At 47.7% G+C, this 21,872-nt stretch overlaps 1 protein-coding gene across 1 annotated transcript in view; it reads left to right on the top strand.

The window, feature by feature from the left end:
- Positions 1-20,614, top strand: part of LOC146830288 (E3 ubiquitin-protein ligase TRIM39-like) — a 155,333-nt gene extending 134,719 nt beyond the window's left edge. Inside the window, exon 6 of the mRNA XM_085604476.1 lies at positions 19,645-20,614. Within this exon, the coding sequence (XP_085460602.1) occupies positions 19,645-20,156 (512 nt within the window). The 3' untranslated portion in view covers positions 20,157-20,614. The remainder of the gene's footprint in view (positions 1-19,644) is intronic.
- The last annotated feature ends 1,258 nt before the right edge of the window (positions 20,615-21,872 follow it).

Raw genomic sequence — 21,872 nt, 5'->3', positions numbered from 1 at the left:
GTACCTGGTTGTGTATGTATTTGTCCAGGTTGCTCCCCACAACGGGACGTCAACGCCTGCTGATGGTCATTTTTGGGGATTGTTCATACATTTTCTCGGAGTGACCCATGAGTAACCTGACACTCCTTCCTTTACATACACCTGTTGCACTGTGCCTTTCTGACCTTCTTGTCTTTGTGTGCTACTTTTTGCCTAGTTTCTCACCCCTTCCACCTGCTGCTGCCTCACCTGCGGCACCGCCCCACCGAGTGCCCTGATTCTGCAACCCACACGCTTCCAAAATGCTCCTCCCTTCCCCCCTCCACCCATTCTTAATGCAGCCAGCAGCTTGTCTGTGCCACTGTTGTGCCAACGCCGTGCCAAAGGCAGGACCGTCTGCGCCTGCAACGTGCACAGTGCACGACCCTCTGGTCCTTGCATGACCCACGTCACACAAAAGGCTCATGCTGCAGCCACCCTCCAAGCAATGTCCACCAGACAATCAACCGCCTGCTATCAGGCAACCCCTAAGCGCACACACAACACCTTCGCATGCTGAGTGTGCAACTCCAACTGCCTACACAGCGCTGCCCCACCTACCAGACTCTGTCAGAACAATCAGGTCATGTGCCTCCTACTCCACACCCGCTCTGTCCACCAGCACGCCATTGGACTCTGTTACCTCCTCAACACAACAGGCCCACTCATCACCTTCATGACAGTAACCTGGATAAAAGCATCCTCAGCACACAACTTCTTCATTGCCATCTCAGACGGATACAAGATCACCCGCAGGGACGGCACCAACAATCCCGGAGGATGAATTGCAATTTATTCACAAGTACACCCTCAGAGTCACAAATCCGGTTTCGCACCAACCCCCTGGCAACCCTCAGAGTAACACTCATCTACAGATCTCCAGGCCTACATCCACAATTCTGCTAAGCCATCAACACGCACATCTGCATGCACGCCCTCACCTCCACAGGCTACATGTGGCTGGGGGCCAGTAACTTCTTGCTGGAGGAGAACCACACCACCATCCATCATTGGTCCATCAACATTTGCATCCACATCTCCGACAAGCAACACACTGCCCCACCCCCCACTACCGATCCCCCAAAGATGCTTGATGTAAGTCACCACAGACAAGCTGTGTGGGACACTCGAACCAACACCACCGCCACAACCTGCAACCTCACACACTGGATCAGCAACTTGCCACGTTGACAGACTTTCCTGTGAAGCACAACAACAGTTAAGCCACCTGGGACAAGGCAGACCTACTGGACTCATACAGATCTAGCCGGACTCTTGTGCAAACCTTGCAACACAAAGAACCATCAGTTACCTTACAGCCCTGGAAAACGCCACACACAACCATCACCATATCATCAGCAAGGACAAGTGGAGATCCTTCAGATAGGGCCAAGGCACCAAAACACACGACATCAAGGAGCTCATCAGCATTGTGAGTGAACTGACAGCAGCTCTCCATCCTAAAGACACCCCACCCTTGCAAGGCAGATCATATCCCTTGCAACTTTCTACCGCTGCAAGCTAATGTGCATACACGACAGCCTTGGCACACAGAGGCAGACAGCACTATTATCCGCGGGACAAACCCCCCTCAGGTTCTGGAATCCCGTCAGCAGCAAATACACCACCTGGCTCATGTGCACCATCCACTCTGGCTCTCCATCAGGCCCCTTCCCACACAACATCTCAACCACATCATTCCCCATCCTTGAAGCCCACGTCCAGCACGTCATGAATGTCTCCTTTGAGTTTGCCACATTCCATGGGAGCTGGAGGCATGTAGAGACCCAGGCCCTTCTTAAACAACAGACGGCAGTACCGCAGGATCTCCTGGAACATCACCCTGCTTCCCTACCCAGCAAATGTCATCAGTAAGACACTCAACAAGCAACTGACAAACTTCCTCCACGCAAACAGCTCCAGGCAACCGGCACCAGACCATCTTCCACAGTAATCACACCACTGCAACCGTCATCATTGCCACCACCAACGACAACTTTGCACTGCTCAATGGTGAGACCACCCCCCCTTGACCTCTCAACGGCATTCTACACCATGTGCTACCACACTGTCAGCTCACACATCTCCAACACTGGTATCCAGAGGAGGGCCCAGGATTAAATCACCAGCAAGGCCCAGGGAGTCGGCCTCCACCCTTCAGCATGTAGTACACTGGGGTCATCTGGCCCATGCCCCAGGGCTCATCTCTCAGCGTGACGATCTTCAATGTCTCCATGACCCCCTCTCCACCATCACATGCGCACACGACCTCATCATCATCTCGTATGCCATTGACGCCCAGCTGCTCCTCACCCTCACCAATGACCCAGCCATTGCCAGATCCAACCTTCAAGAAGGCATGAGATCCGTTGACGAATGGCTGAACATCAGCCACCTGAGGCTGGACTTGGACAGGACTGAGGTCATCATCTGAGGATTGTCCCCTTACGGCTGGGTCAACTCCTTGTGTCCCACCGGCCTGGGCACCGCACCAGCACCCAGTGGCCACGCACGCAAGCTGGTGCTCATCATGGACTCATCGCTCACAATTACCATGCAACTCAACACCATCTGTACCTCATACTGCAACACCCTCCACATGCTGCAAATGATCCACAGATAGATCCACTCCAAGGCAAGACAGACCGTCCCCCAGGTCCACGACACCAGCCGGGTCAACTACAGCACCGCCCTCTACTGAGGAACAACAGCAAAACTGCAGGAGAACTTGTCCACATCCAGGGTGCATCCGCACACCTCATCTTCAACATCCCTCGCCCCAGCCACATCACCGTCCACCTGAGATAGCTACAATGGCTCACTGTCTGCTGCAGGATCACCTTCAGACTCCTCAACCACACTCAGGAGGCAGTCCAAAACCCCAGACCCAAAACCGACCTTGGACATCTGTCATCCAACACCCCGTTGGCCCAACTCCGTGCATCCAACCTTGCCCTGGCCACCATTCATCACATCCACAGAACAACTGAATAGTTCTCCTACCTCGCCAAACAGACCTGGGACTCCCTCCCCGGGCACTTCAACATGACCCATGACCTCTACGCCTTCATGATACTCTTCCAAATTGGTCTGTCCGAGCAGTATTGCAAGCCCCCCCTCAGCAGCTTGAGGCCATCACGGGTGAGTATTGGGCTCCATGTCTGTATTTGATGATACATTGTGACCCATGTGTGTCCTCGACCGGACTCAGATCCCAGTGTATGGATGGCTGGAGTTAGTTCCACACTCAGGCATACTTTGACATATCCCCACACGTATGTTGTGGACTCATGCTAAATGACTGCAACATAAAATTTCAATTATTCTTTTTTGTATTATAGATCTGGGGCGTGATTTGTGCAAAGAAAAAGGTGCAATACAGGGACCATAGAATCCAAAGTTCACAGGGGAAGATGGGATCCTTGGCATTTGAAGACAGCAGAGTCCAGACCACAGTGTTTGGCATCATTGGTCAGACTGTGACCAGCAAGTCCATGTGGCAGATAATGCCAGTCAATGAGGTGATGCTGTCGCACATGAAGGCCAGGTGCCAGGCCAGGTGACCTGGGAGATGTGGATGGGCCGCTGCCTCTCACGGTCTTTTCCGTGGATGACCCACCTTCCTCGGGGGACCCTCAGATGCAGACCTTGACGATGCTTGGGACGCTCCGTCGGACGAATCCTCCTCCTCCTCCCACCCTGTGGCTGGTGGTGGTCTTCGCCTGGTGGCACAGGGAGGGTTGCCCATGTTGTCGGCGATCCAACGAAGTGAATGGCTTATGTCCCTTTGCACCGCCAGGAGCTCAACCAGTCTTGCCTCCATCCGTTCTTGGTGTTCTTGTTGACTGGCGTGTTGCACGGCCTGCTGGTTATTCATCTCTGTGATGGTCCCCTTTATATCTGTGAGGGTCCCCACTACCTGGCTGAACTCCCTGGTGTCACGCCGGTATGCGTCCATGATGTTGTGTATGTGTGACATACCGGTCCCTTCAGCTGGCTGGTCAGGTTCTCGCCTCCGCCTGCCTACACTCCCACCACCCCTGCCCACACGAGCCTGGGCTGCCGTTGTGGGCACATCAGGTCTACGGGACCCCTGAGGGATGGCAGTGGCGGTGTTGTCTGCCTCCTCCTGGGTGCCTGGCGCACCTTGTCCCTCCTGGTCAGACAGGCTCAGTTGTTCACTGCGGGCACGGCTCCTCGGTGTCTCCTGGGATGTGACAGGAATGGGGGTGGTGGTTGGCACAGATGTTCCTGAGCCAGGTGCTGCAGGGGCTTGGACACCAGAGGGTCCAGGTCGGTCGGGGTCATCCGCGGAGTGTTGAGAGGCGTCGCTGCTGGTGGGATCAGGTTCCTCCCGAGCCTGGGACTGTGACTCTTCACCCCCATTGTTGGAGGGAGATTCATCACGTTGCCCTGTGTGTGAGAGACAGACAATGTTAATGCTGTTTTATGCAACATCCATGTTTCATACACATTCAAGTTGGCACTGTTCCTCCAGGTAGTTGTATGTGCCTAGCATTCTCCTCAATGTTCACTTGTGGATGGGAATGTTGCGGGGGACAGATTGATATGTTCTCCTGAATCTTTGACATGTAGATTTTTGGCTTGGATGCTTCTTCGGCTATGTATTGGTCTTGTTGTGTTACATGTCCATTGTGACAGTGGGTAAATCCATTGCCTGTCCCGGGGGTGTCTGCTTGTGTAAGGGGTGTGAGTGACAGGGCCTGCTGGTGGGTGTAGTGTGATTTGGCACTGGGGCTCCTAGGTGATGTAGCTGTCCCCCCATGGAGCATGCTGCCATGACAGTGAGTGTGTGTTCCTGTCCTAGATATCTGACCTTGTTGTCTTGGTGTTTGTGTTTGCACTGGTCACAGGAGGGCCTTGTGCTGCCTGCACCTGGGCCGAGTGTGAGCTATCTTGTCAGTACTTTCCCAATCCCTGTGCATTGCGCATGGTGCATGGGTATGTACCTGGGCCATATGGGATGAGGGCAATTGTGTCTGATTTGGAGTTCAACAATGTGTTTTGTGCCACCCACCCTCCCAGCATACCGGACATCCATTCTTGGGTTGCTGCTTCATGTAGCATGGGACATAGCATGGCCTTGCTTTCTTAATGGAGCATACACATGTTAGTGGCATTAGCGTTATTTTTGACTGTGGTTCTGGCCGGTGAGGGCTTGGGGGTAGTTGCGTGCATTTGGTGTAATTGGGGTGTGGATGCCATTACCCCCATGTTACCTAAGTTGTTTGTGTACTCACCACGCTCTGGGAGCCCTTGCAGTCCATGAACTCCCACCGGCGAAAGCAGGGCCATCACCTTCTCCTCCCAGGGATGGAAATGTACTGGTCTGCGGGGCACACCACCTCCAGTGATGTTGCTCTGGGTGTAGTCATCATTCATTTTGCGCTTGACCGCCCTCCGCAGAACGTACCACCTGGTTTGGCATTCATTCCTGGTCCTTCTGATGGGTGCAACAGCATTCACCCTATCGACGATCCTCTGCCACAAGTGTGATTTTTCGCCTATGCTGGTCTGTCTGACCAATGTTCCAACAGCTGTGGCTCGACTCTGATGACTTCATTGACAAGGATCTCCAGCTCCTCCCTTGTGAACTTTGGATTCTTGTCTGTGGGCATGGTGTGGGGTGAGGGTGTGGATGGTTGTGGGTGTGTGGTTCTGAATGTGAAGGTGTGGGTCGGAATGTGAAGAGGGGGTATGTGTGAAGGAGGTTGTGTGAAGGTGTATATGTTAAGGTGGATGGGTGCAGTTGTTGGTGTGTGCTCTCTAGCTGCAGTGAGTCTGTTACAAAGGCTCATGGTTTGTGTGTGTGGGCCCTTTTTATTGGTCCATTTGTGGGTGGGCCTCAATTTGAATTTTTGGTGGGTGTGTTATAAGGGGTGGTTGTGAGTTTGCCCCTCTGTTTGCCTGTTTGGATGTGGCCAGGTCAGTCATTTCCATGTTTTGTGCACTGCAGACGTGTTTTGTGGTGTTGCGCGAGTCGAATAGACCCTCCTTGTGCTCTTGTACAGTGTCAGTGGTTCAGTACGACTCGTTTCGTTGTATTTGCTTCAGTTTTTTTGTGTGTCCGACTCGGTCATACGTGACGTTCTCCGCGGTACGAGTCGTACTCCGACACGTTCCCAGGGGTGCGAGTCGTACAGGGGTACGAGTCGTACAGGCATACACCCCCATGCATTGTGTATGTACGGTGCGTACCCCAACATTGCGTATGTACGGTGCGTACATACGTGATGTTGTTGTAAGGTGCGTACATACGCGATGTTGGGGTATGCACCGTACATACGCGATGTTGTTGTAAGGTGCATACATACGAGATGTTGGGGTACGCACCGTACATATGCGATGCTTTTGTACGTTGCGTACATACGCGATGTTGGGGTACGCACCGTACATACGCGATGTTGTTGTAAGGTGCGTACATACGCGTTGTTGTTGTAAGGTGCGTACATACGCGATGTTGGGGTACGCACCATACATACGCGATGTTGTTGTAAGGTGCGTACATACGCGATGTTGGGGTACATACCGTACATACGCGATGTTGTTGTAAGGTGCGTACATATGCATGGGGGGGCCTGTACGACTCGTACCCCTGTACGACTCGCACCCCTGGAACAACTTTTCCCGGGATACGAGTCGTACAAAGTTCGCTTCGTAGCGGGTAAAGTCATTCCCTGTGTACGGGACGTTTTCTGTACGATTCGTAAATCGGAAAGCCGGTCCGGATCGTACATGTACGGTCGGACTGTATTTTTACGATTCGTACGGAAAAGTGTCCGGGTCCGTCTCGTACAACTTTTCCCGATCCGATTCGTACGGATCGAACCGATCCGTATGTATTTTTCCCGTACGAATCGTACTTCACGGGTCGGATGGGACTTGTACGATTCGTAAGGAAAAAATTACGGATACGAGTGGTACGGAAAAAAAAAATACTGGATCGGAATCGGCCCCATAATGTTCAAATTAATTAAACATATACATATAAATTAATATAATACTTACTCCACATATTGCAACATTAGGGAAAGCGTTGGATAGCAGCAGGGTAAAAATTACTATTCCCGCTCCAGAGAGTGCAACAGTCGGGGAAGCGCAGGATAGCGTAGGGGTAAAAATTACTATTCCCACTCCAGTGAGTGCAACAGTAGGGAAAGCGTTGGATAGCGTTGGGGTAAAAATTCTATTCCCACTACAGTGAGTGCAACATTAGGGAAAGCGTTGGATAGCGGCAGGGTACAAATTACTATTTCCACTCCAGAGAGTGCAACAGTCGGGGAAGCGCAGGATAGCGTAGGGGTAAAAATTACTATTCCCACTCCAGTGAGTGCAACAGTAGGGAAAGCATTGGATAGCGTTGGGGTAAAAATTACTATTCCCACTCCAGTGAGTGCAACAGTAGAGAAAGCGCTGGATAGCATTGGGGTAAAAATTACTATTCTCACTCCCATTGAGTGCAACGGTAGGGAATGCGTTGGATAGCGTAGTGGTAAAAATTACTATTCCCACTCCAGTGAGTGCAACAGTAGGGAAAGCGTTGTATAGCGTAGGGGTAAAAATTACTATTCCCACTCCAGAGAGTGCAACAGTAGGGAAAGCGTTGGATTGCGTAGGGGTGAAATTACTATTCCAACTCCAATGAGTGTAACAGTGTGTAAAATGTAGGATAGCGTAGGGGTTAAATTAACATACTTTTTAAAATAACATATTAATTAATTTATAAAAAAAGAAATTAATAAATACCAATAAATTGAAATTAATATTTAGTTAAATAACATTAAATTACATCCCAGACTATTCCCCCTTTAAAACATAAACACAACACATACAAAAAAACACAATTAATGTAATTATCAATTAATCAATTAATAACAATTAATAATAAATTAATTTAATTATAAATTTACTAATTAATAAAAATTAATTATAAATGAATAATGAATTAACAATAAAGTATTGATCAATATCAATAAATACAATCTCATTAATTAATTTAATTTAATTACTTCCCACCCTATTCCCCTATAAACCCACAACCCACTACACATAAAAAAATCACATAATTAATTTAATTATCAATTAATCACTTAATAAAAATGAATTACCAATTAATAATGAATTGCCAATAAATTAACTATCAATTAATCAATTAACAATTAATAATAAATTAATTCTAATTTGTATAATTATAAATGCACTAATTAATAAACATTAATTACCAATTTATAATTAATTACCAATTAATTAATAAACAATACCAATAAATAAAACATATTAATTAATTAATTAATTAATTAATTAATTATAATTAAATTACTTCCCACACTATTCCCCTATAAACCCACAACCCGCTCTGATCCTAAAACGCAAAATTTACTTTAACAAAATTATAAAATTTTAAACATTTCTTAAAAAATTTATGAAAATACATTAAAAAGTTTAACCTACATATAAAATACATACTAAAATACATAACACTAAAATAAAATTTGATATTATTGCCAATGATGTTTTTGCTCACAATATTGCTTACTTCGATATTACTGACTTTGATATTAAAAAAAACGATATTACTTACCTTGGGGTCGATATTCTGGTCAATGATATTCTTGACTTTGATATTCTGTCCCTACGATATTAAAAACTCAATATTAATGTAGGTCGATATTTAAAAATCGATATTTTGACCGGCCACCTTTCAGAATCTAAAATCTATAGTACTAATTAAAACAATATTCATACAACTATAATCTACAAAACAATATTATATAAAACTATATTTAAAATTATATTATAAATACCTTAAAAACAATAATCTTACCTTCAATATTAAGTCCCACAATATTTGAGGCATTATAATATTCTGGCCATAATATATGTGACCTACGATATTATTTCACTTATATTCTGGTCAAAAGCCACATAGTTAGAGACACGCCACAGATCAGCCTGTCACTAAGGAAGAGGGACCCCGGGAAATAGGACACAGTGATTCTATTCAGTGCTGCTGCATTATGGTGACTCAGGGCCTAATTTATGGGGTTTTGGGGTAGGGCAGCGCAGGTAGTCCTCCCGTTGCGCTGCCCTACGCCAAAGTGAAAGGGAAGGAGTGCATCATATTTATGAAATACGGTGCATACTTGTCCTTTTCCCCTGCGCTGGTGCAGTTTCCGCAGCCTAGCGCCAACACAGGCACCCTTGCACCATGGTGCAAGGGTGCCTGTGATGTTGGCAGGATTGTTTTTGTTGCCAAAAGGGGCACCTTGCTACACAAAATCAACCCCGAAAGGCGTTTTCATTTTTCTACGTGTGATGCAAAATGAAGCACACTTGGAAAGAGGAATAAACAAGGAGAAATAAAAATATTTCTCCTCGATACACCTCACCTCAGGAAGCAGGAAGTTTTGGCTTTTCTCCACTTTAAATGATCTTGTAAATCTGGGGGAGCACCAAAAGCCATGGATGTTGCTAGGAACACCCACCGCAATGCCCATCAAACGCCTCCAGAACACAGAATTAGGCAATACAGTGTTTTGCTCCGCCTTGCCTTACTCCATATCTATGAGACCAAACAAAGCCATGCAAAGTGGCTTTGCGTGGCTTCATAGATATGTTTTCAAGGTTTGCGCCACTGCAGCATAAAAAAAAGTGATGCTCCGGCGGAGCAAGAGGCTCATAAATATGCCCCTCAGTGTGAACTGTCAGGGCAACCCGCTGCAGCAAAACACCTGCTTGGGGCCCTCTGAGGCCGGACTGCAAGTAGGTCATCAGCAGCAGCGGATGAACGTCATGCACTGTTGATCACAGGCGCTGACATGTGAAGAAGTCAAGTACTACCACCCATGCCAGGTCAGTCAGAGGCGATGATACTGGGAGAAGTCAGACACTGGAGAAGTCAGGTCAGCCACAGGTGCGGACAAAGGGAGATTTCTAGCATTTGAGTGATGCTACCTTCCCTTTCACCCAAATCAAAAGTGCGGAGAGGTGCTATCTACCCTGTTAGGCCAATCACAGGTCCTTTTCTTGATAGTCAGGCCTGCCTGCAGCAGGGCCTGAAGCACTTCCTTGAGGCGGGCGAGATGGTCCTCCCAGATAGAACTGAAGACAGCAATCTCGTCCAGATATAGTATACTAAAGGCTTCTAAACTTAAGAGCACTCTATTCCCCAACGTCTGGATGGTGGCGGGTAAATATTTTAGCACAGAGGGCATCACCTTGGATTGAAAGTGGCCCTCAGGAGTTGAAAAAGCAGACCCCACATTGGCTTCTGGTGTCAAAATTGCCCAGAGTTTGCAGCTTCCAAATAATCAATGAGCTAATCTGATCTTGGAATGGGGTGAGCAACATTCTTGGTAAGTACATACATGTCTCTGTAGTCCACACAAAATCTCTGATCTAGTTTTCCTCCCTTGGAATGTGGCCTATGCACCAAAACTACTGGGCCGGCGCATGGACTAGTAGAGGGCTCCATCACTCCCAACTCTAGCAACCTTATCCTTTGACCTGGTCTGCAATCTGTTGAATTTACATTTAACAGGAGGCAAGTTGTCACTGATGTCCACATCAGGGGTACACCATGTTGTGAAACCTGAAGTCAATAAAAGGAGACCAGCAAACTGACTGAGCAGGTTGTAACCGTCATTTTGCCAATGTTCTGTCAAAGTGGAAGAGAGAACTACTCCCTCTACTGAGTCATCTTTGACATACATTAGTAGACAGTGGGTCAGAGAGAGATTCACTTCCCTCCTCTTCTTCCCCATCTTTCAACATGAGCATTCTCATGTCTGCTCTGTCATGATGGAGCTTGAGCTTGTTCACATGTATCACCCTATAGGGGTGTCTGGGGGTTCCCATTTCCACCAGATATGTGACTTCACCCTTCTACTCCAAGATAGGGTGAGGCTCGTCCATTTGTCTTGGAGGACTCTGGGGGCCACAGGCTCTAGGACCCACACCAGCTATCCAGGTTGGTATTCCACCATGGAAGGCTTCTGGTCATACCAGTGATTGACAAGCTCCTGGTTGGCCTTCAAATTACTGTTTGCTTTTTCATATACTCAGCCATTCTGGAGCGAAGACCAAGCACATAGTCCAAAATGTCTTGTTTGGATTCTTTGAGCGGTCTCTCTCAACCCTCTGTCACCAAAGTCAAAGGACCTGTTATAGGTTGTTCAAAGAGTAGTTCAGGTGGACTGAAACGTACTTCTTTCTGAGGAACCTCCCAGTATGCAAACAGCAGGCATGGTAGGAGGTCATCATATCTCCTCCTTAGTTTGTCAGGAAAACCCATGATCAGGCCCATCAAGGTTTTGTTGAATTTCTCCACAAGACAATTTCTATGGGGATGGTAAAGGGTAGTGAACATATAAGTCAATCCACACTTATTAAACATGGCTTTCAGATAAGCTGACATGAAAGTCATGGCCCTATCTGAAATGACCACCGTAGGGGAGCCAAATCTGGGGAAGATGCCAGGCAGGGCTCTAGATACTGCAGGAGCAGTAACTGTCCTAAGGCTTATAACTTCAAGGTATCTGGTAGCATGGTCTACTACCACCAAGATAAACCTATTGCCAGAGGAAGCAGGTGGATCTAGGTGACCAACAATATCGATCCCCACCCTCTCAAAGGGAGCCCCCATCACAGATACTGGTAAAAGGGGAGCCTTTGGCTTGCCACCTGCCTTGCCACGTTAACGTTTCTGAAATCTGGGGCAGTAGACATGGTTGACCAGTCTCTCCCAGGTCTTGGTCTGCCCCAGATTTCCAGCTAAGGGGGTGTAATGGGCTCGGTTAAGGAGAAACTTTACGTACTGTTGGGGGATCACCACTATCCTGGTTTCCCCTTGTTTTGGGACCCTTGCTTCACTGTACAGGATTCCCTTCTCCCAGTACACCTTATGGATTCCAGTGACATCACCTTTTCCTCCTGTTTGACAGCCAGCTGCCTCAGGCTTACACGAATGAGACAAGTCTTCTGCCCCTGGCTCAAGTCCTCTCTGGAAGGTCCACCTCCTCCTTGGAGCTCTGCCAGGGCAGGCAAATCTCTCAAGTAAGCAGCCTCCTGTACAGACACCAGACCTTCCCCCTGAGGGTTAGGCTTCTCCTGGGCCTATGGACTTTAGGAAGTGGCCTTGCCAGACTTGCTACCCTTTCTCTTGAAACTAGGGCCTTGGTCCATTGTTCCAGGCTCCAAAGTCCATTGACTTTCCCTTAAGGCATTCTGTGCTCTAGTGGAGAGGAAACACACACCGACTCAGGGAGACCAGCATTGCTGTATGATCCTCCTGTCCACCTCTGTTCAGGTACAAGTTTCAAGGTCGTTGACTAGCAGACACTCCACTGGGATGGCAGGGGACAATGCTACTTTCTTAGGGCCAGTAACCACTCCCCACTCAAAGTCTACCACACCTATGGGATGTGACTTTGTAACATTGTCAGAGTTTACTATCTGGTGCACCTCATCAGGTATGATCTGCCCGGGGGAAACTAGCTCAGCCATGGTGATGCTGGCACCTGTATACCTCAGAGCCTGGACTCCAATCCCATTTATCAGTGGCCTCTGACACTGTACTTTACTGGGAGGCCAGTGGACCAAGGTTTAACTTCCTTCCCACCCATTGAGACTAAAAGAGCTTCAGTGTATCCCTTGCATTCCCCAGGGACAACTTCTACCCCCATCCCACCACTAGCAATACCCTTGGGATGGTCACCAGTGAGTGATTTCATGGTGCACATAGCATTCCCTTTCTTGTAAAATCCTTGTCTACAGTCATAGCACACCCCAGCCTTTGCAGGGTCGAAGTTCCTTACCAGGCTACCACCCACCCCCAATGTCTGACTGGGATGTGGTGCTGGGATCCCACCTTGGGCATCTTTTGGGAACTTTTTGGGAGTATTTGACTTGTTATGCTTGGCCAAGGGAGCTTGCCCTTCTTTTTTGTGATCACCACGTCAGGACTTTTTTGGCACTCTTTTACAAGCTATCTTGCCCAGGTCTCTGGGGCTAGATAGCTTAGAATCCGCTAGATACTGGTGTAACTTCTTTGAGGGTCAATTTGTAAGTATTTGTTACCTTAACACCAAAGTGTAGATCCCCTCACAGGTATTCACCTTGTTACCCTTTATCCAGCCTTCCAATGATTTCACAGAGGCATCTACAAAGTCAACCAATGCCTGAGTTGATCTCTCTTCTTTGCTCCTGAACATATGTTTGTACGCCTCGGGAGTAAAAACTAAATAGCTCGATGAGTGCTTCCAGTGTATGATTCTGCTACCCTATCGTCTATTGTCAGCAATTTATCCCTCCCTACTGTTTAAACTAGCTCATACAACAAGGGCCTCACTTTTGGATACCCATACTTCTCATCCTTAGTGCCTTCACATAAGATTTCAGCAATTTGTTTATTTCATTTTCCTCTACAAATTTAGGAACAATACCCAAGGACAACCTGGGATCATAGGCACCCCTCACATTTACCTCTGCTCCTTTGTTGCTGCCACCAATTCTTTGTGGTTTCGGCGAACAAAGCAAACACAAGGAGATGACGGATGGAGCGCTGAAACCTTTCAGACACTTCCCCCTCAGTTACAGATATGGGTTGAATCCATCATTCTTTAGCTCCCTTTGACACCTCAGTTCAGACCCAGCTATATGCGAATCAGTCTTGACCCTGTGCCTCATGGAAACATGCCAGCCCGAACTGCCAAGCCAGGTCTACCCTGAACCGGAAACAAGCATCCTGGGACCGGTTTCTGGGTAACACCCTTCATCAGCCAGGCTAGCTTGAATCCAGTGGCAAAGTGAGCAAGGGACCCACATCTGGGCGTACCCTGCCAACTTAGGGCGAACAAAGGAAACACAAGGAGGCCCTGGCTTGGCAGTTCGGGCTGGACTGTTCCCATTGGACACAGGGTCAAGACTTATATGCATATGGCTGGGTTCAAACTGGAATGGCATGGTGAGCAAAAAAACGATGGATTTAGGCCCAGATCTCTGTACTGGGGTGAATGTATGACATGGTTCTGCATTCTGTCCATCAATTGTTTTTGCATTTGTGATTTCGGCCCTAGCTCGATCCTCTACTCCTCTAAGGCCAGTTTCATTTCTTCTTTTTAGAGCCAGCTTCCTCTCTTGGATCTCTAAGAGGCTGAGCTGGGCTTCTAGGTCCATTGGCCTCTTCATTGAAGTGGAGCTGTTTTCACTTCCAGATGTGGAGTCATGCCTTGACCGAGGTGTGGGAGTCACAGTCTCATTGTCCCACGCTCTGTCAAACCTTTCACCAACTGTTGGGAAACTTGCTGTCAACTTTGAATTCTTTTGCTGCTAGTCGGAAAAACTCCTGGAAAAAGGAGATGACACCGCTCTGGGACAGCGACCTACCCCGCAGAGTGAGTGAGCTACACAGCTTTGGTAAATGGGAACTGCTGGGCCTAGAGAACCTAGGTGACATTTGGAGAGGGCAGGCATGCATCACTTTTGCCACCCTACAACACGAAAATGACATGGGAAAAGGGGAGTCGCTGAGATACCTGGAGCTGAACCATGCCCTTTGGGGCGACATCCATAGCGAAAGCGTCACCCTTAGAGGACCGGGTGTTGACAGACCCATTGATTGAGAAAGCAATATCATTAATATTTAAGAAAATAGTGAATAACTCCCCGGACCCTCTAGAGCCACTGAGGTTAGCATTGGAGTGCGATCTGGTCCCGCTTGAGGACGACTAATGGGTTGAAGTGATACAGGGACTAAGAGAGGTGGCGATATGTTCCAGATTTCGACTGATCCAGTTAAAGATTCTACATCGTATATATTATTCTAGATCTGTGTTACATCGATTGGGACATGCTAACAGCACGCTGTGTCAGAGGGGGTCTGGGCTGGAGAGGACCTACTATCACCTGTTATGGGAATGCCCAGTGATACAACTATACTGGCACGAAGTTGGGAGGATTATGGCCACAGTTGTGGGAGCGGAAGTTCCTATCGAGGCCAAGTGGTTCTTGTTGATGATCTCGGGAGAGGAGGTTTGGACCAAGCACACAAGACTGTGGTTGACACTAACCACAGTGGTAGCAAAAACTAACATAGCAAAGAGCTGGGGAGCAACCGCCCCTCCAATGATGGCAGAGTGGAAAACACATATCTAGCAGCAAGGTTTAAACAAAGAAACAGGTGTAAAGCACTTGGAAACACCAAATAACAAAATAAGAAAGTCACACAACACGAAAGGAATCCAACACCAATTTATAAAAATTGCTTATATTTTTATGAATTTTGAAAGTCCAAGATAAACAAAATCCGCTTGACGTTTCCAGAGATATGGATTTTCAAAGGAAATGTAAATATCAGTACTTTTAAGCACAATCTCAAACTCGGACTGGTAAAAGTAACATTTAGATAATTTTGAAAAGCTTGTAATAGTTGTGCTTGGCTACTCCAGCCTGACTGGAGAGAGAACAAATCTACCACGGAGAGGGTCAAGGGAGCCTCTATTGAGTATTTGGAAAGTTACCTGGTCACCAAAGCATTCACCAGTCCAGTTCTGAACTTTAAATCATGACGGCCATAGAGTTTTAACAGAGTGTTCCTGATGCCAGGTATGCAGGAGAAGGAGGATGTTCTAGGGAAGCTCTGGCGGTCAATGGGGAGGTCCATGTGGTTACTCCTCGGTTCATGGGTGAGTTGTTGTGACTTTGGCCACAGAAGTCAGGGTCTCTCAAAGTCCTCATTGAGCCAGTAGAAGGCCAGCTGGTGCTCTGCTATCAGTCTCCATCCACAGTGGCACCAGTGGTATCTTTGGTGGCTGCGGGTGTCCCTCTTGGGTGACCAGACGACACTCCTGGGTCCAGCAGACTCAGTGCCACTTTGGGCATCGAGGACTGGTCTCTTGCGGCACTCAGCGGTGGTCAGCAGCGATTCTCCAACAGTGGCTATTGACTTCCAGAGTTGGGCTATTTCAGCTTTGATGGCCCTGGTGCTGGTTCAGGAGGTCAGCCAACTGACCCTTGGAGTCACCTGTTTGGTCTGGGGCTCAGGAGTATCTTTTCTCTGAGATAGGCACAGGCACATTCCTCTCTTCTCTAGCCCAAGGGGCAGCAGGTGCAGTCCAGCAGAAGGTACAGCCTCTCTGTGCCAGGTCAAGGGTTCCGTAGTGCTGTCCTTCTCTGGTGCTTTCTCCAGTTCCATAGCGATCTGACGTCCAGGGTGCGAGGGGTGACATATTTATGGCCAAGAGGTTCCCTGAAGGTATGAAGCTTTCACTAGCCAATGGGCTACCAGGATCCCTCCCACCCTGTGACAACTTCCTACTATGTGTGACATCTAGCAATCCTAGGGTGCACTATTCTGACTACTCCCAAGATATCTGAACCCTTCCTCTGTTGTTAGGAGCTTGGTAGCTCACCATAGAGGTGTAACTAAATTTAGGCCACAGGCCCACAGTAAATCTCGTTTAGGCACTGACCTTCTCTCTCTGTTCCCGCTGCCAACCTGTCTTATTGAACAAAGCGACAACCCTTCAGGAGTGTGATCGCCTTTGAAGCTCGCGTTTTGTGCCAACATCCTGAGTGGTTTCTTGTAAGGAGTTGGTAACAACTCTCCCTGTAGAAGGCTGTTATTGTTCCTGAGTACCTGGGAGTTGTTCACTCTACTCCCCCGGAGGGCAGAAGGCTGTCTGGTGGCCACTGACCATGTGAGGCCACTGGACAAACTATACTACAGTTGGCAACGTTCTAAAAGGTCCTTTTCCTTTAAAATTGACATTAAATTCGACTCGGGCATTAAGTTGTTTTTAATGCTACGAATAATTTGAAACTTCGTTTAGTAGCCCCATTCAGATGTTAGCTGTGCTTAGGGATCAGCTGTACTCTGTATTAACCAAATGGGCTACTAACTCTTCCACAGCAAAAATGACAATTTTGAAGTTTTGCTGTTAGGGCATATTACAATTCATGTCCTACTTAATGATATACAGCCCCATGCTTTAGGGAACTGAAGGTCTTCATTAGGGGAGATATACATATATTACTATGGGAAATGAGGGGTTTGCCATTGGTTTAAAGGGAACTTCAAACTAACAGTTTTAAAACTGATCATCTAGATTGCAGTGGCAGGCTGGGAGCCATTTTGTACTTTGTGACCCACAAGGTGGCACAATCAGTGCTGCGGCTCAGGGTGGACTCTCTGCCTTACCTGCTCTGGGTACCATATGCTAGGGACTTATAAGTAAGTCTATGCCTATTGGAGATGGTCAATTCAACATACCTTTTGTAATGAGTTGGAACGCTGGCACTGATGTCTGGTTAGCAGGCCACAGTGCACTCTCAGAGTTGAAAAAACCACCAGCAACAGATAAAAATTGTGGGGGTAATCATTAAAAAAAGAAGGCATTTCCTTACAAAGACCATTGAGTGCCGGTACAGTAAGATAGCTGCAGACTGAAAGACTAGATTGGGCGTCTCTTCATCCTGCTTGCAGAATGGATTCTTCTGTAGCTCACTGAATCTCACTTCCTAGCTCAATAAAACATAGGCCCAGTTTCCAATATTTTTGCTCACGTCCTTCATGTGTGGCTAGTCCACGTGACAGCAAGGCACCTCTTGTAAACAGTAGTACTTCGGTTTCCGAGGACTGTAGCTCCCCTTGAGGAAAACTACTGCTCTGAAGAGACATTTCTAGGAGGACACTGAGCTGAAGAGTGAAACAATGTGTCTGTCCTCCAAGTACTCAGCAACTGAAGTGCACCAACCACTCCTCCTGCTGCAATACTGCTATGGAATGGTGGACATGCAAGGGATCAGGACTAGAATATTTTGCACCATGCAATCCCTAATCTCAAGTAACACCTTTGATGTATTAATGCTTATCCGTTGTTAGTGAGTATGAAAATTCTATCTATCCTGAGTGAACGCAAGAGTGTACGAAAGAGAAAATGAGAGAAATTGTGCAGAGGGCCTTAGCAGGAAGAGTGAGACAAAGGAAGGCATAGAGCAGGAGCAAGAAAATGAAAGCGAGAGAGGCAGAAACGATATGAGGAATAGATGAGAATAGAGAGACGATAGTAGGAAAGGTAGAAATGCAGAGAACCGAAGGGAGGAAGTGAGGAAGAAAATCCAGATAGAAGGGAAAAGACCTGCAGGAAAAATTGAGCCATAAAAGCTTGAGCGACAGCTGGGGAAAGATGAGAGATTGGGAACGTGAGTGTGACTGGAGGAGGGTGGAAAACAAAGAGGAGAGGAGTGAGACAGCAAAGAGAGGGAGGATTGAATGTCAAATGAAAGGATGGAAACACGTTCTTTGGCCTGTAACAACAAGGGTAGCTTAAATGGTGCCTTGCAGGGCTGCAATACATGGGCCTGGTTTACAGGGGGGTGGTATCGGCTGGTAATATCAAGCTTAATATATTGAGGGGTCACATTGTCATTGACCACAATATCGAGGGACAACATTTCAACCAGTTAGCTTCTACACATATATATCTTCAAGGTACGTAGATGTGGAGATAAGAATAGTAAATCCATACCTTAGCCTGTGCATATACTTATCGATACTTTGGCCAGATTTAGATCTCGGCGGAGGGGAATACTGCGTCACAAACGTGACGGATAGCCTGCCGACCGTATTACAATCCCATTATATCCTATGGGGATCGTAATGCAGGGGATGGGATATCCGTCAAGTTTGTGACAGAGTATTCCCTCCGCTGAGATCTGAATCAGCCCCTTTGTCCCTCATATTATAATCACAATTTTGTGACCTGAGGATATTTTGGATTTGATTATTCGCCACTACAATCGAGAAGGGGGGTAATGGAGAATCTGGTGGAATCTCAAGTGATAAAATGGTGAATGAAAGATGACTGGTGGATTCTCCTCATGTTTAACTACTGTCTTCGGAAGTAACAGGATTTCCTTTTATCACTCAGCTATAAACCAGGCCCTAGAACTGGCCACCTCTGGGAACAGAGCAGGGCACCTTTACTTCCATGGCTCACCTTTGGAAGCCTTGGACCTCAGGGCACTCATGACACAAGGATAACAAGCAATGGAAAACCAGGGTTTCCACACCTACATATGTTGGGTTTTATTACAGTTTGAAGTCGCTGACTGCTGTCCATCTTGGACTGAGCAGCACGCGGCCCAGAGGTACTCTGTGAGAAGAGAGTTCCGTGAGACATCATAAGCATTTTAGTTGAGTATCAGTGCTTTATGTTGGTTTCTAGAACCATGATATTCTACAAATTGGCTTGAAACATGATGCCTTCAGGTAGCAAGATATGGATCAGTAATTACTTTTGTTCACCAAAGGATTATTTCTGATATTGATCTCATTGCATGAGCATACCTGTTTTGGTCAACTCGCGATAAAGTGTCACACCTGTGGTGTTGAAAAGTCGCCCCTAAGCAAAGTGAAAACGTAGCAGCTATGTGGTGCCACATGTCTGCGGAGTTTCTGCTACAATAAAAATGTTATGTTAAGCACTCCCTGCTTCTTCCAGATAGGTTTGCCTTGTATCAATTATTTGAACATAAAATAAAAATAGCAATGAAAGCCTTTATGTGCAAGCAGGATATCACTAATTCTGAATTTCTCCTCTGCAGCAAAGGTGACTCTGGAGCCAGACACAGCGCATCCAAAGCTCCTCCTGTCTGAGGGGGGGAGACGTGTGAGATGGGCAGACACAGAAGAGCCCCCGCCGGACACCCCCAAGAGATTCACCTACTGGCCCTGTGTGCTGGGGAGCGAGGGGTTCACCTCCGGCAGACATTACTGGGAGGTGCAGCTGCTGGAGGAAGGGGGAGGATGGTGTGTGGGGGTCGCCACAGAGTCTGTAGACCGGAATGAATGGATCCCATGGTCACCTAAGTGGGGAGTCTGGGCGGTGGAGGGATGGGAGGGTCAATATTGGGCTCTCACCTCCCCCGTGACGCCTCTGACGCCACAGGAGAATACCATGAAGCTGGGGGTATTTCTGGACTATGAGGGGGGACAGCTTTCCCTGTACGACGCTGACTCCATGGAGCTTCTCTACACTTTCCCCCAAGCCTCCTTCACAGAGAAGCTCTTCCCGATCTTCAGTCTCTGGAGAACAGCAGAGCTGGCGTTGGTATAAGAGCCACAGCCCCCGTGAGAATAGGTGACCCCTAACCCGGGATTCATATGTCTGCCCTCCTTTAGAAATATAATAATTTGGGCCCCTAAAGCAGAGCTGAAGGTCCAACACCTTTCCCCCTGCTTGCTTTTTCAAGCTTCCCTCCAGCAGAGCCTTTGATGTTTGTGTGGAGCTGGAAGGGTGCTCCTGCTTCTGCTGGGTTGAGATGTCCTCCCTCAGCACAGATTTGACCTCGTCCACTTCTGATTTGACATCTAATTTCCCTGCCTTTAGGAGTACGGTGCTTGCAATTACAAGCGCTTCTGACGTTCAGCACAGTGTGAAGTTCTGGTTCTTCTGGTATATATCTGTGTGGCAGCTAAGAACGCTCTGGTTCCAAGCGAGGGCAGTTGTTGCTGTGGTGAGGTACTAGCAGCATCTTTGTAATTTATCTCCTGAATTAAATATTTCAAACTGCATTATGTGGTTCTGTTTTTTTCACTGGTATCGAGGGCTGTCCATCTCCAGCTTTCCGCCTGCCTCTTGCCTAGAGACTGGACGCCATTTCACACACTCAGCGAGTCAACCTTCACTCTGCCCTATCGCCTTCACCACAGCCTGACCAGGTTCCTGGAAGGTTTATTAATCTGCCTTCACCTGCAGAGGAGTTCCAGTGCATCTTTGACACAGACTTCATCGGATTGTCTTCTTTTCCAACGTAGAGAGGGTGCGACCTCCTCTTCCACCCTAGCATTGATGCCAGTCCTGCGTTGAGCGCGCCCCGGCCAGGCAGGTGCACTTACGTCGCACGCCTTTGTAGTATTGTGGGATCCTGTTTGAGAATGCTGCTTCCTGCTGCTTGTGTCTCAGGTTGCAGGGATAGGCATTCTCTGCCTGTGTCCCATGGTTGCAGGGTTGCTGGGATTGACTTGGTTGGGATTCTGAGAATGTTTAGGTTAACTTGTACTTACAGTTGAAGCTGTGGCAGTGGCTGATGGAGTTGCTGTTCTTCTCCACAAACGTTTAGCCTACATCCTGGCTCCGGCGTCTTCACTACAAATTGTTGGCAGCGATCTGGCTACACGGTCAAACCTTCTGTGTGCTATTTGTTTCCGGTCCGCCTCAGCACAATCGCCTAATCAAGATTCTCGCCATTTCCTACTGTTCGTGTCCCCTTCTGGTCTAGAGGGGGTGAATTTCTTCCTGCGGATCTGCCTGCTTCTACCAGAACACCTCGTTTCATGGTATAGCGTGCCTCTAGTGCCCTGTTTAGGCCGGTGTGGTTTCCATGCGACATAGATTTTGCTCATACGTTGCATCATGGGCTGCAAGGTATTACCAAGGCTTTTGGCTGCCAACATTGAGGAATTTTGGCACAGTCTTCCACACGGACCATGGAGTATACTCAAGGGAATCTACATGACTCAGCGCGAACCACTGGCAGCACAAGACACCACTCCAGATACGCTGCACAGACTGCAGTGGCGCGTGAGTCGTTTCATGCGATTCAGCACAAGCTGACAACTACTGCTTCTTCCGCACCCGTATTAAGACACAAGGGGCCCGATTCACAGAACTAACTTAAGACAAAATCCTAAACTTACTACCATTTTGGTATTCACAGAAGACACTTACTCATTTTGGTATTCACAGAAGTTAGGAGTCCTAACTTTAGGACTCCTAAATGCCTTCTGTGAATACCGAAAGTCTTAAAGTTAGGATTTTTCTCAGTTTAGG

The sequence above is a fragment of the Triturus cristatus genome, chromosome 5_1, assembly GCF_964204655.1.
Source record: "Triturus cristatus chromosome 5_1, aTriCri1.1, whole genome shotgun sequence".
In the NCBI taxonomy this organism is placed as follows: domain Eukaryota; kingdom Metazoa; phylum Chordata; class Amphibia; order Caudata; family Salamandridae; genus Triturus; species Triturus cristatus.
This window is presented reverse-complemented; position numbering and strand designations above follow the sequence as displayed.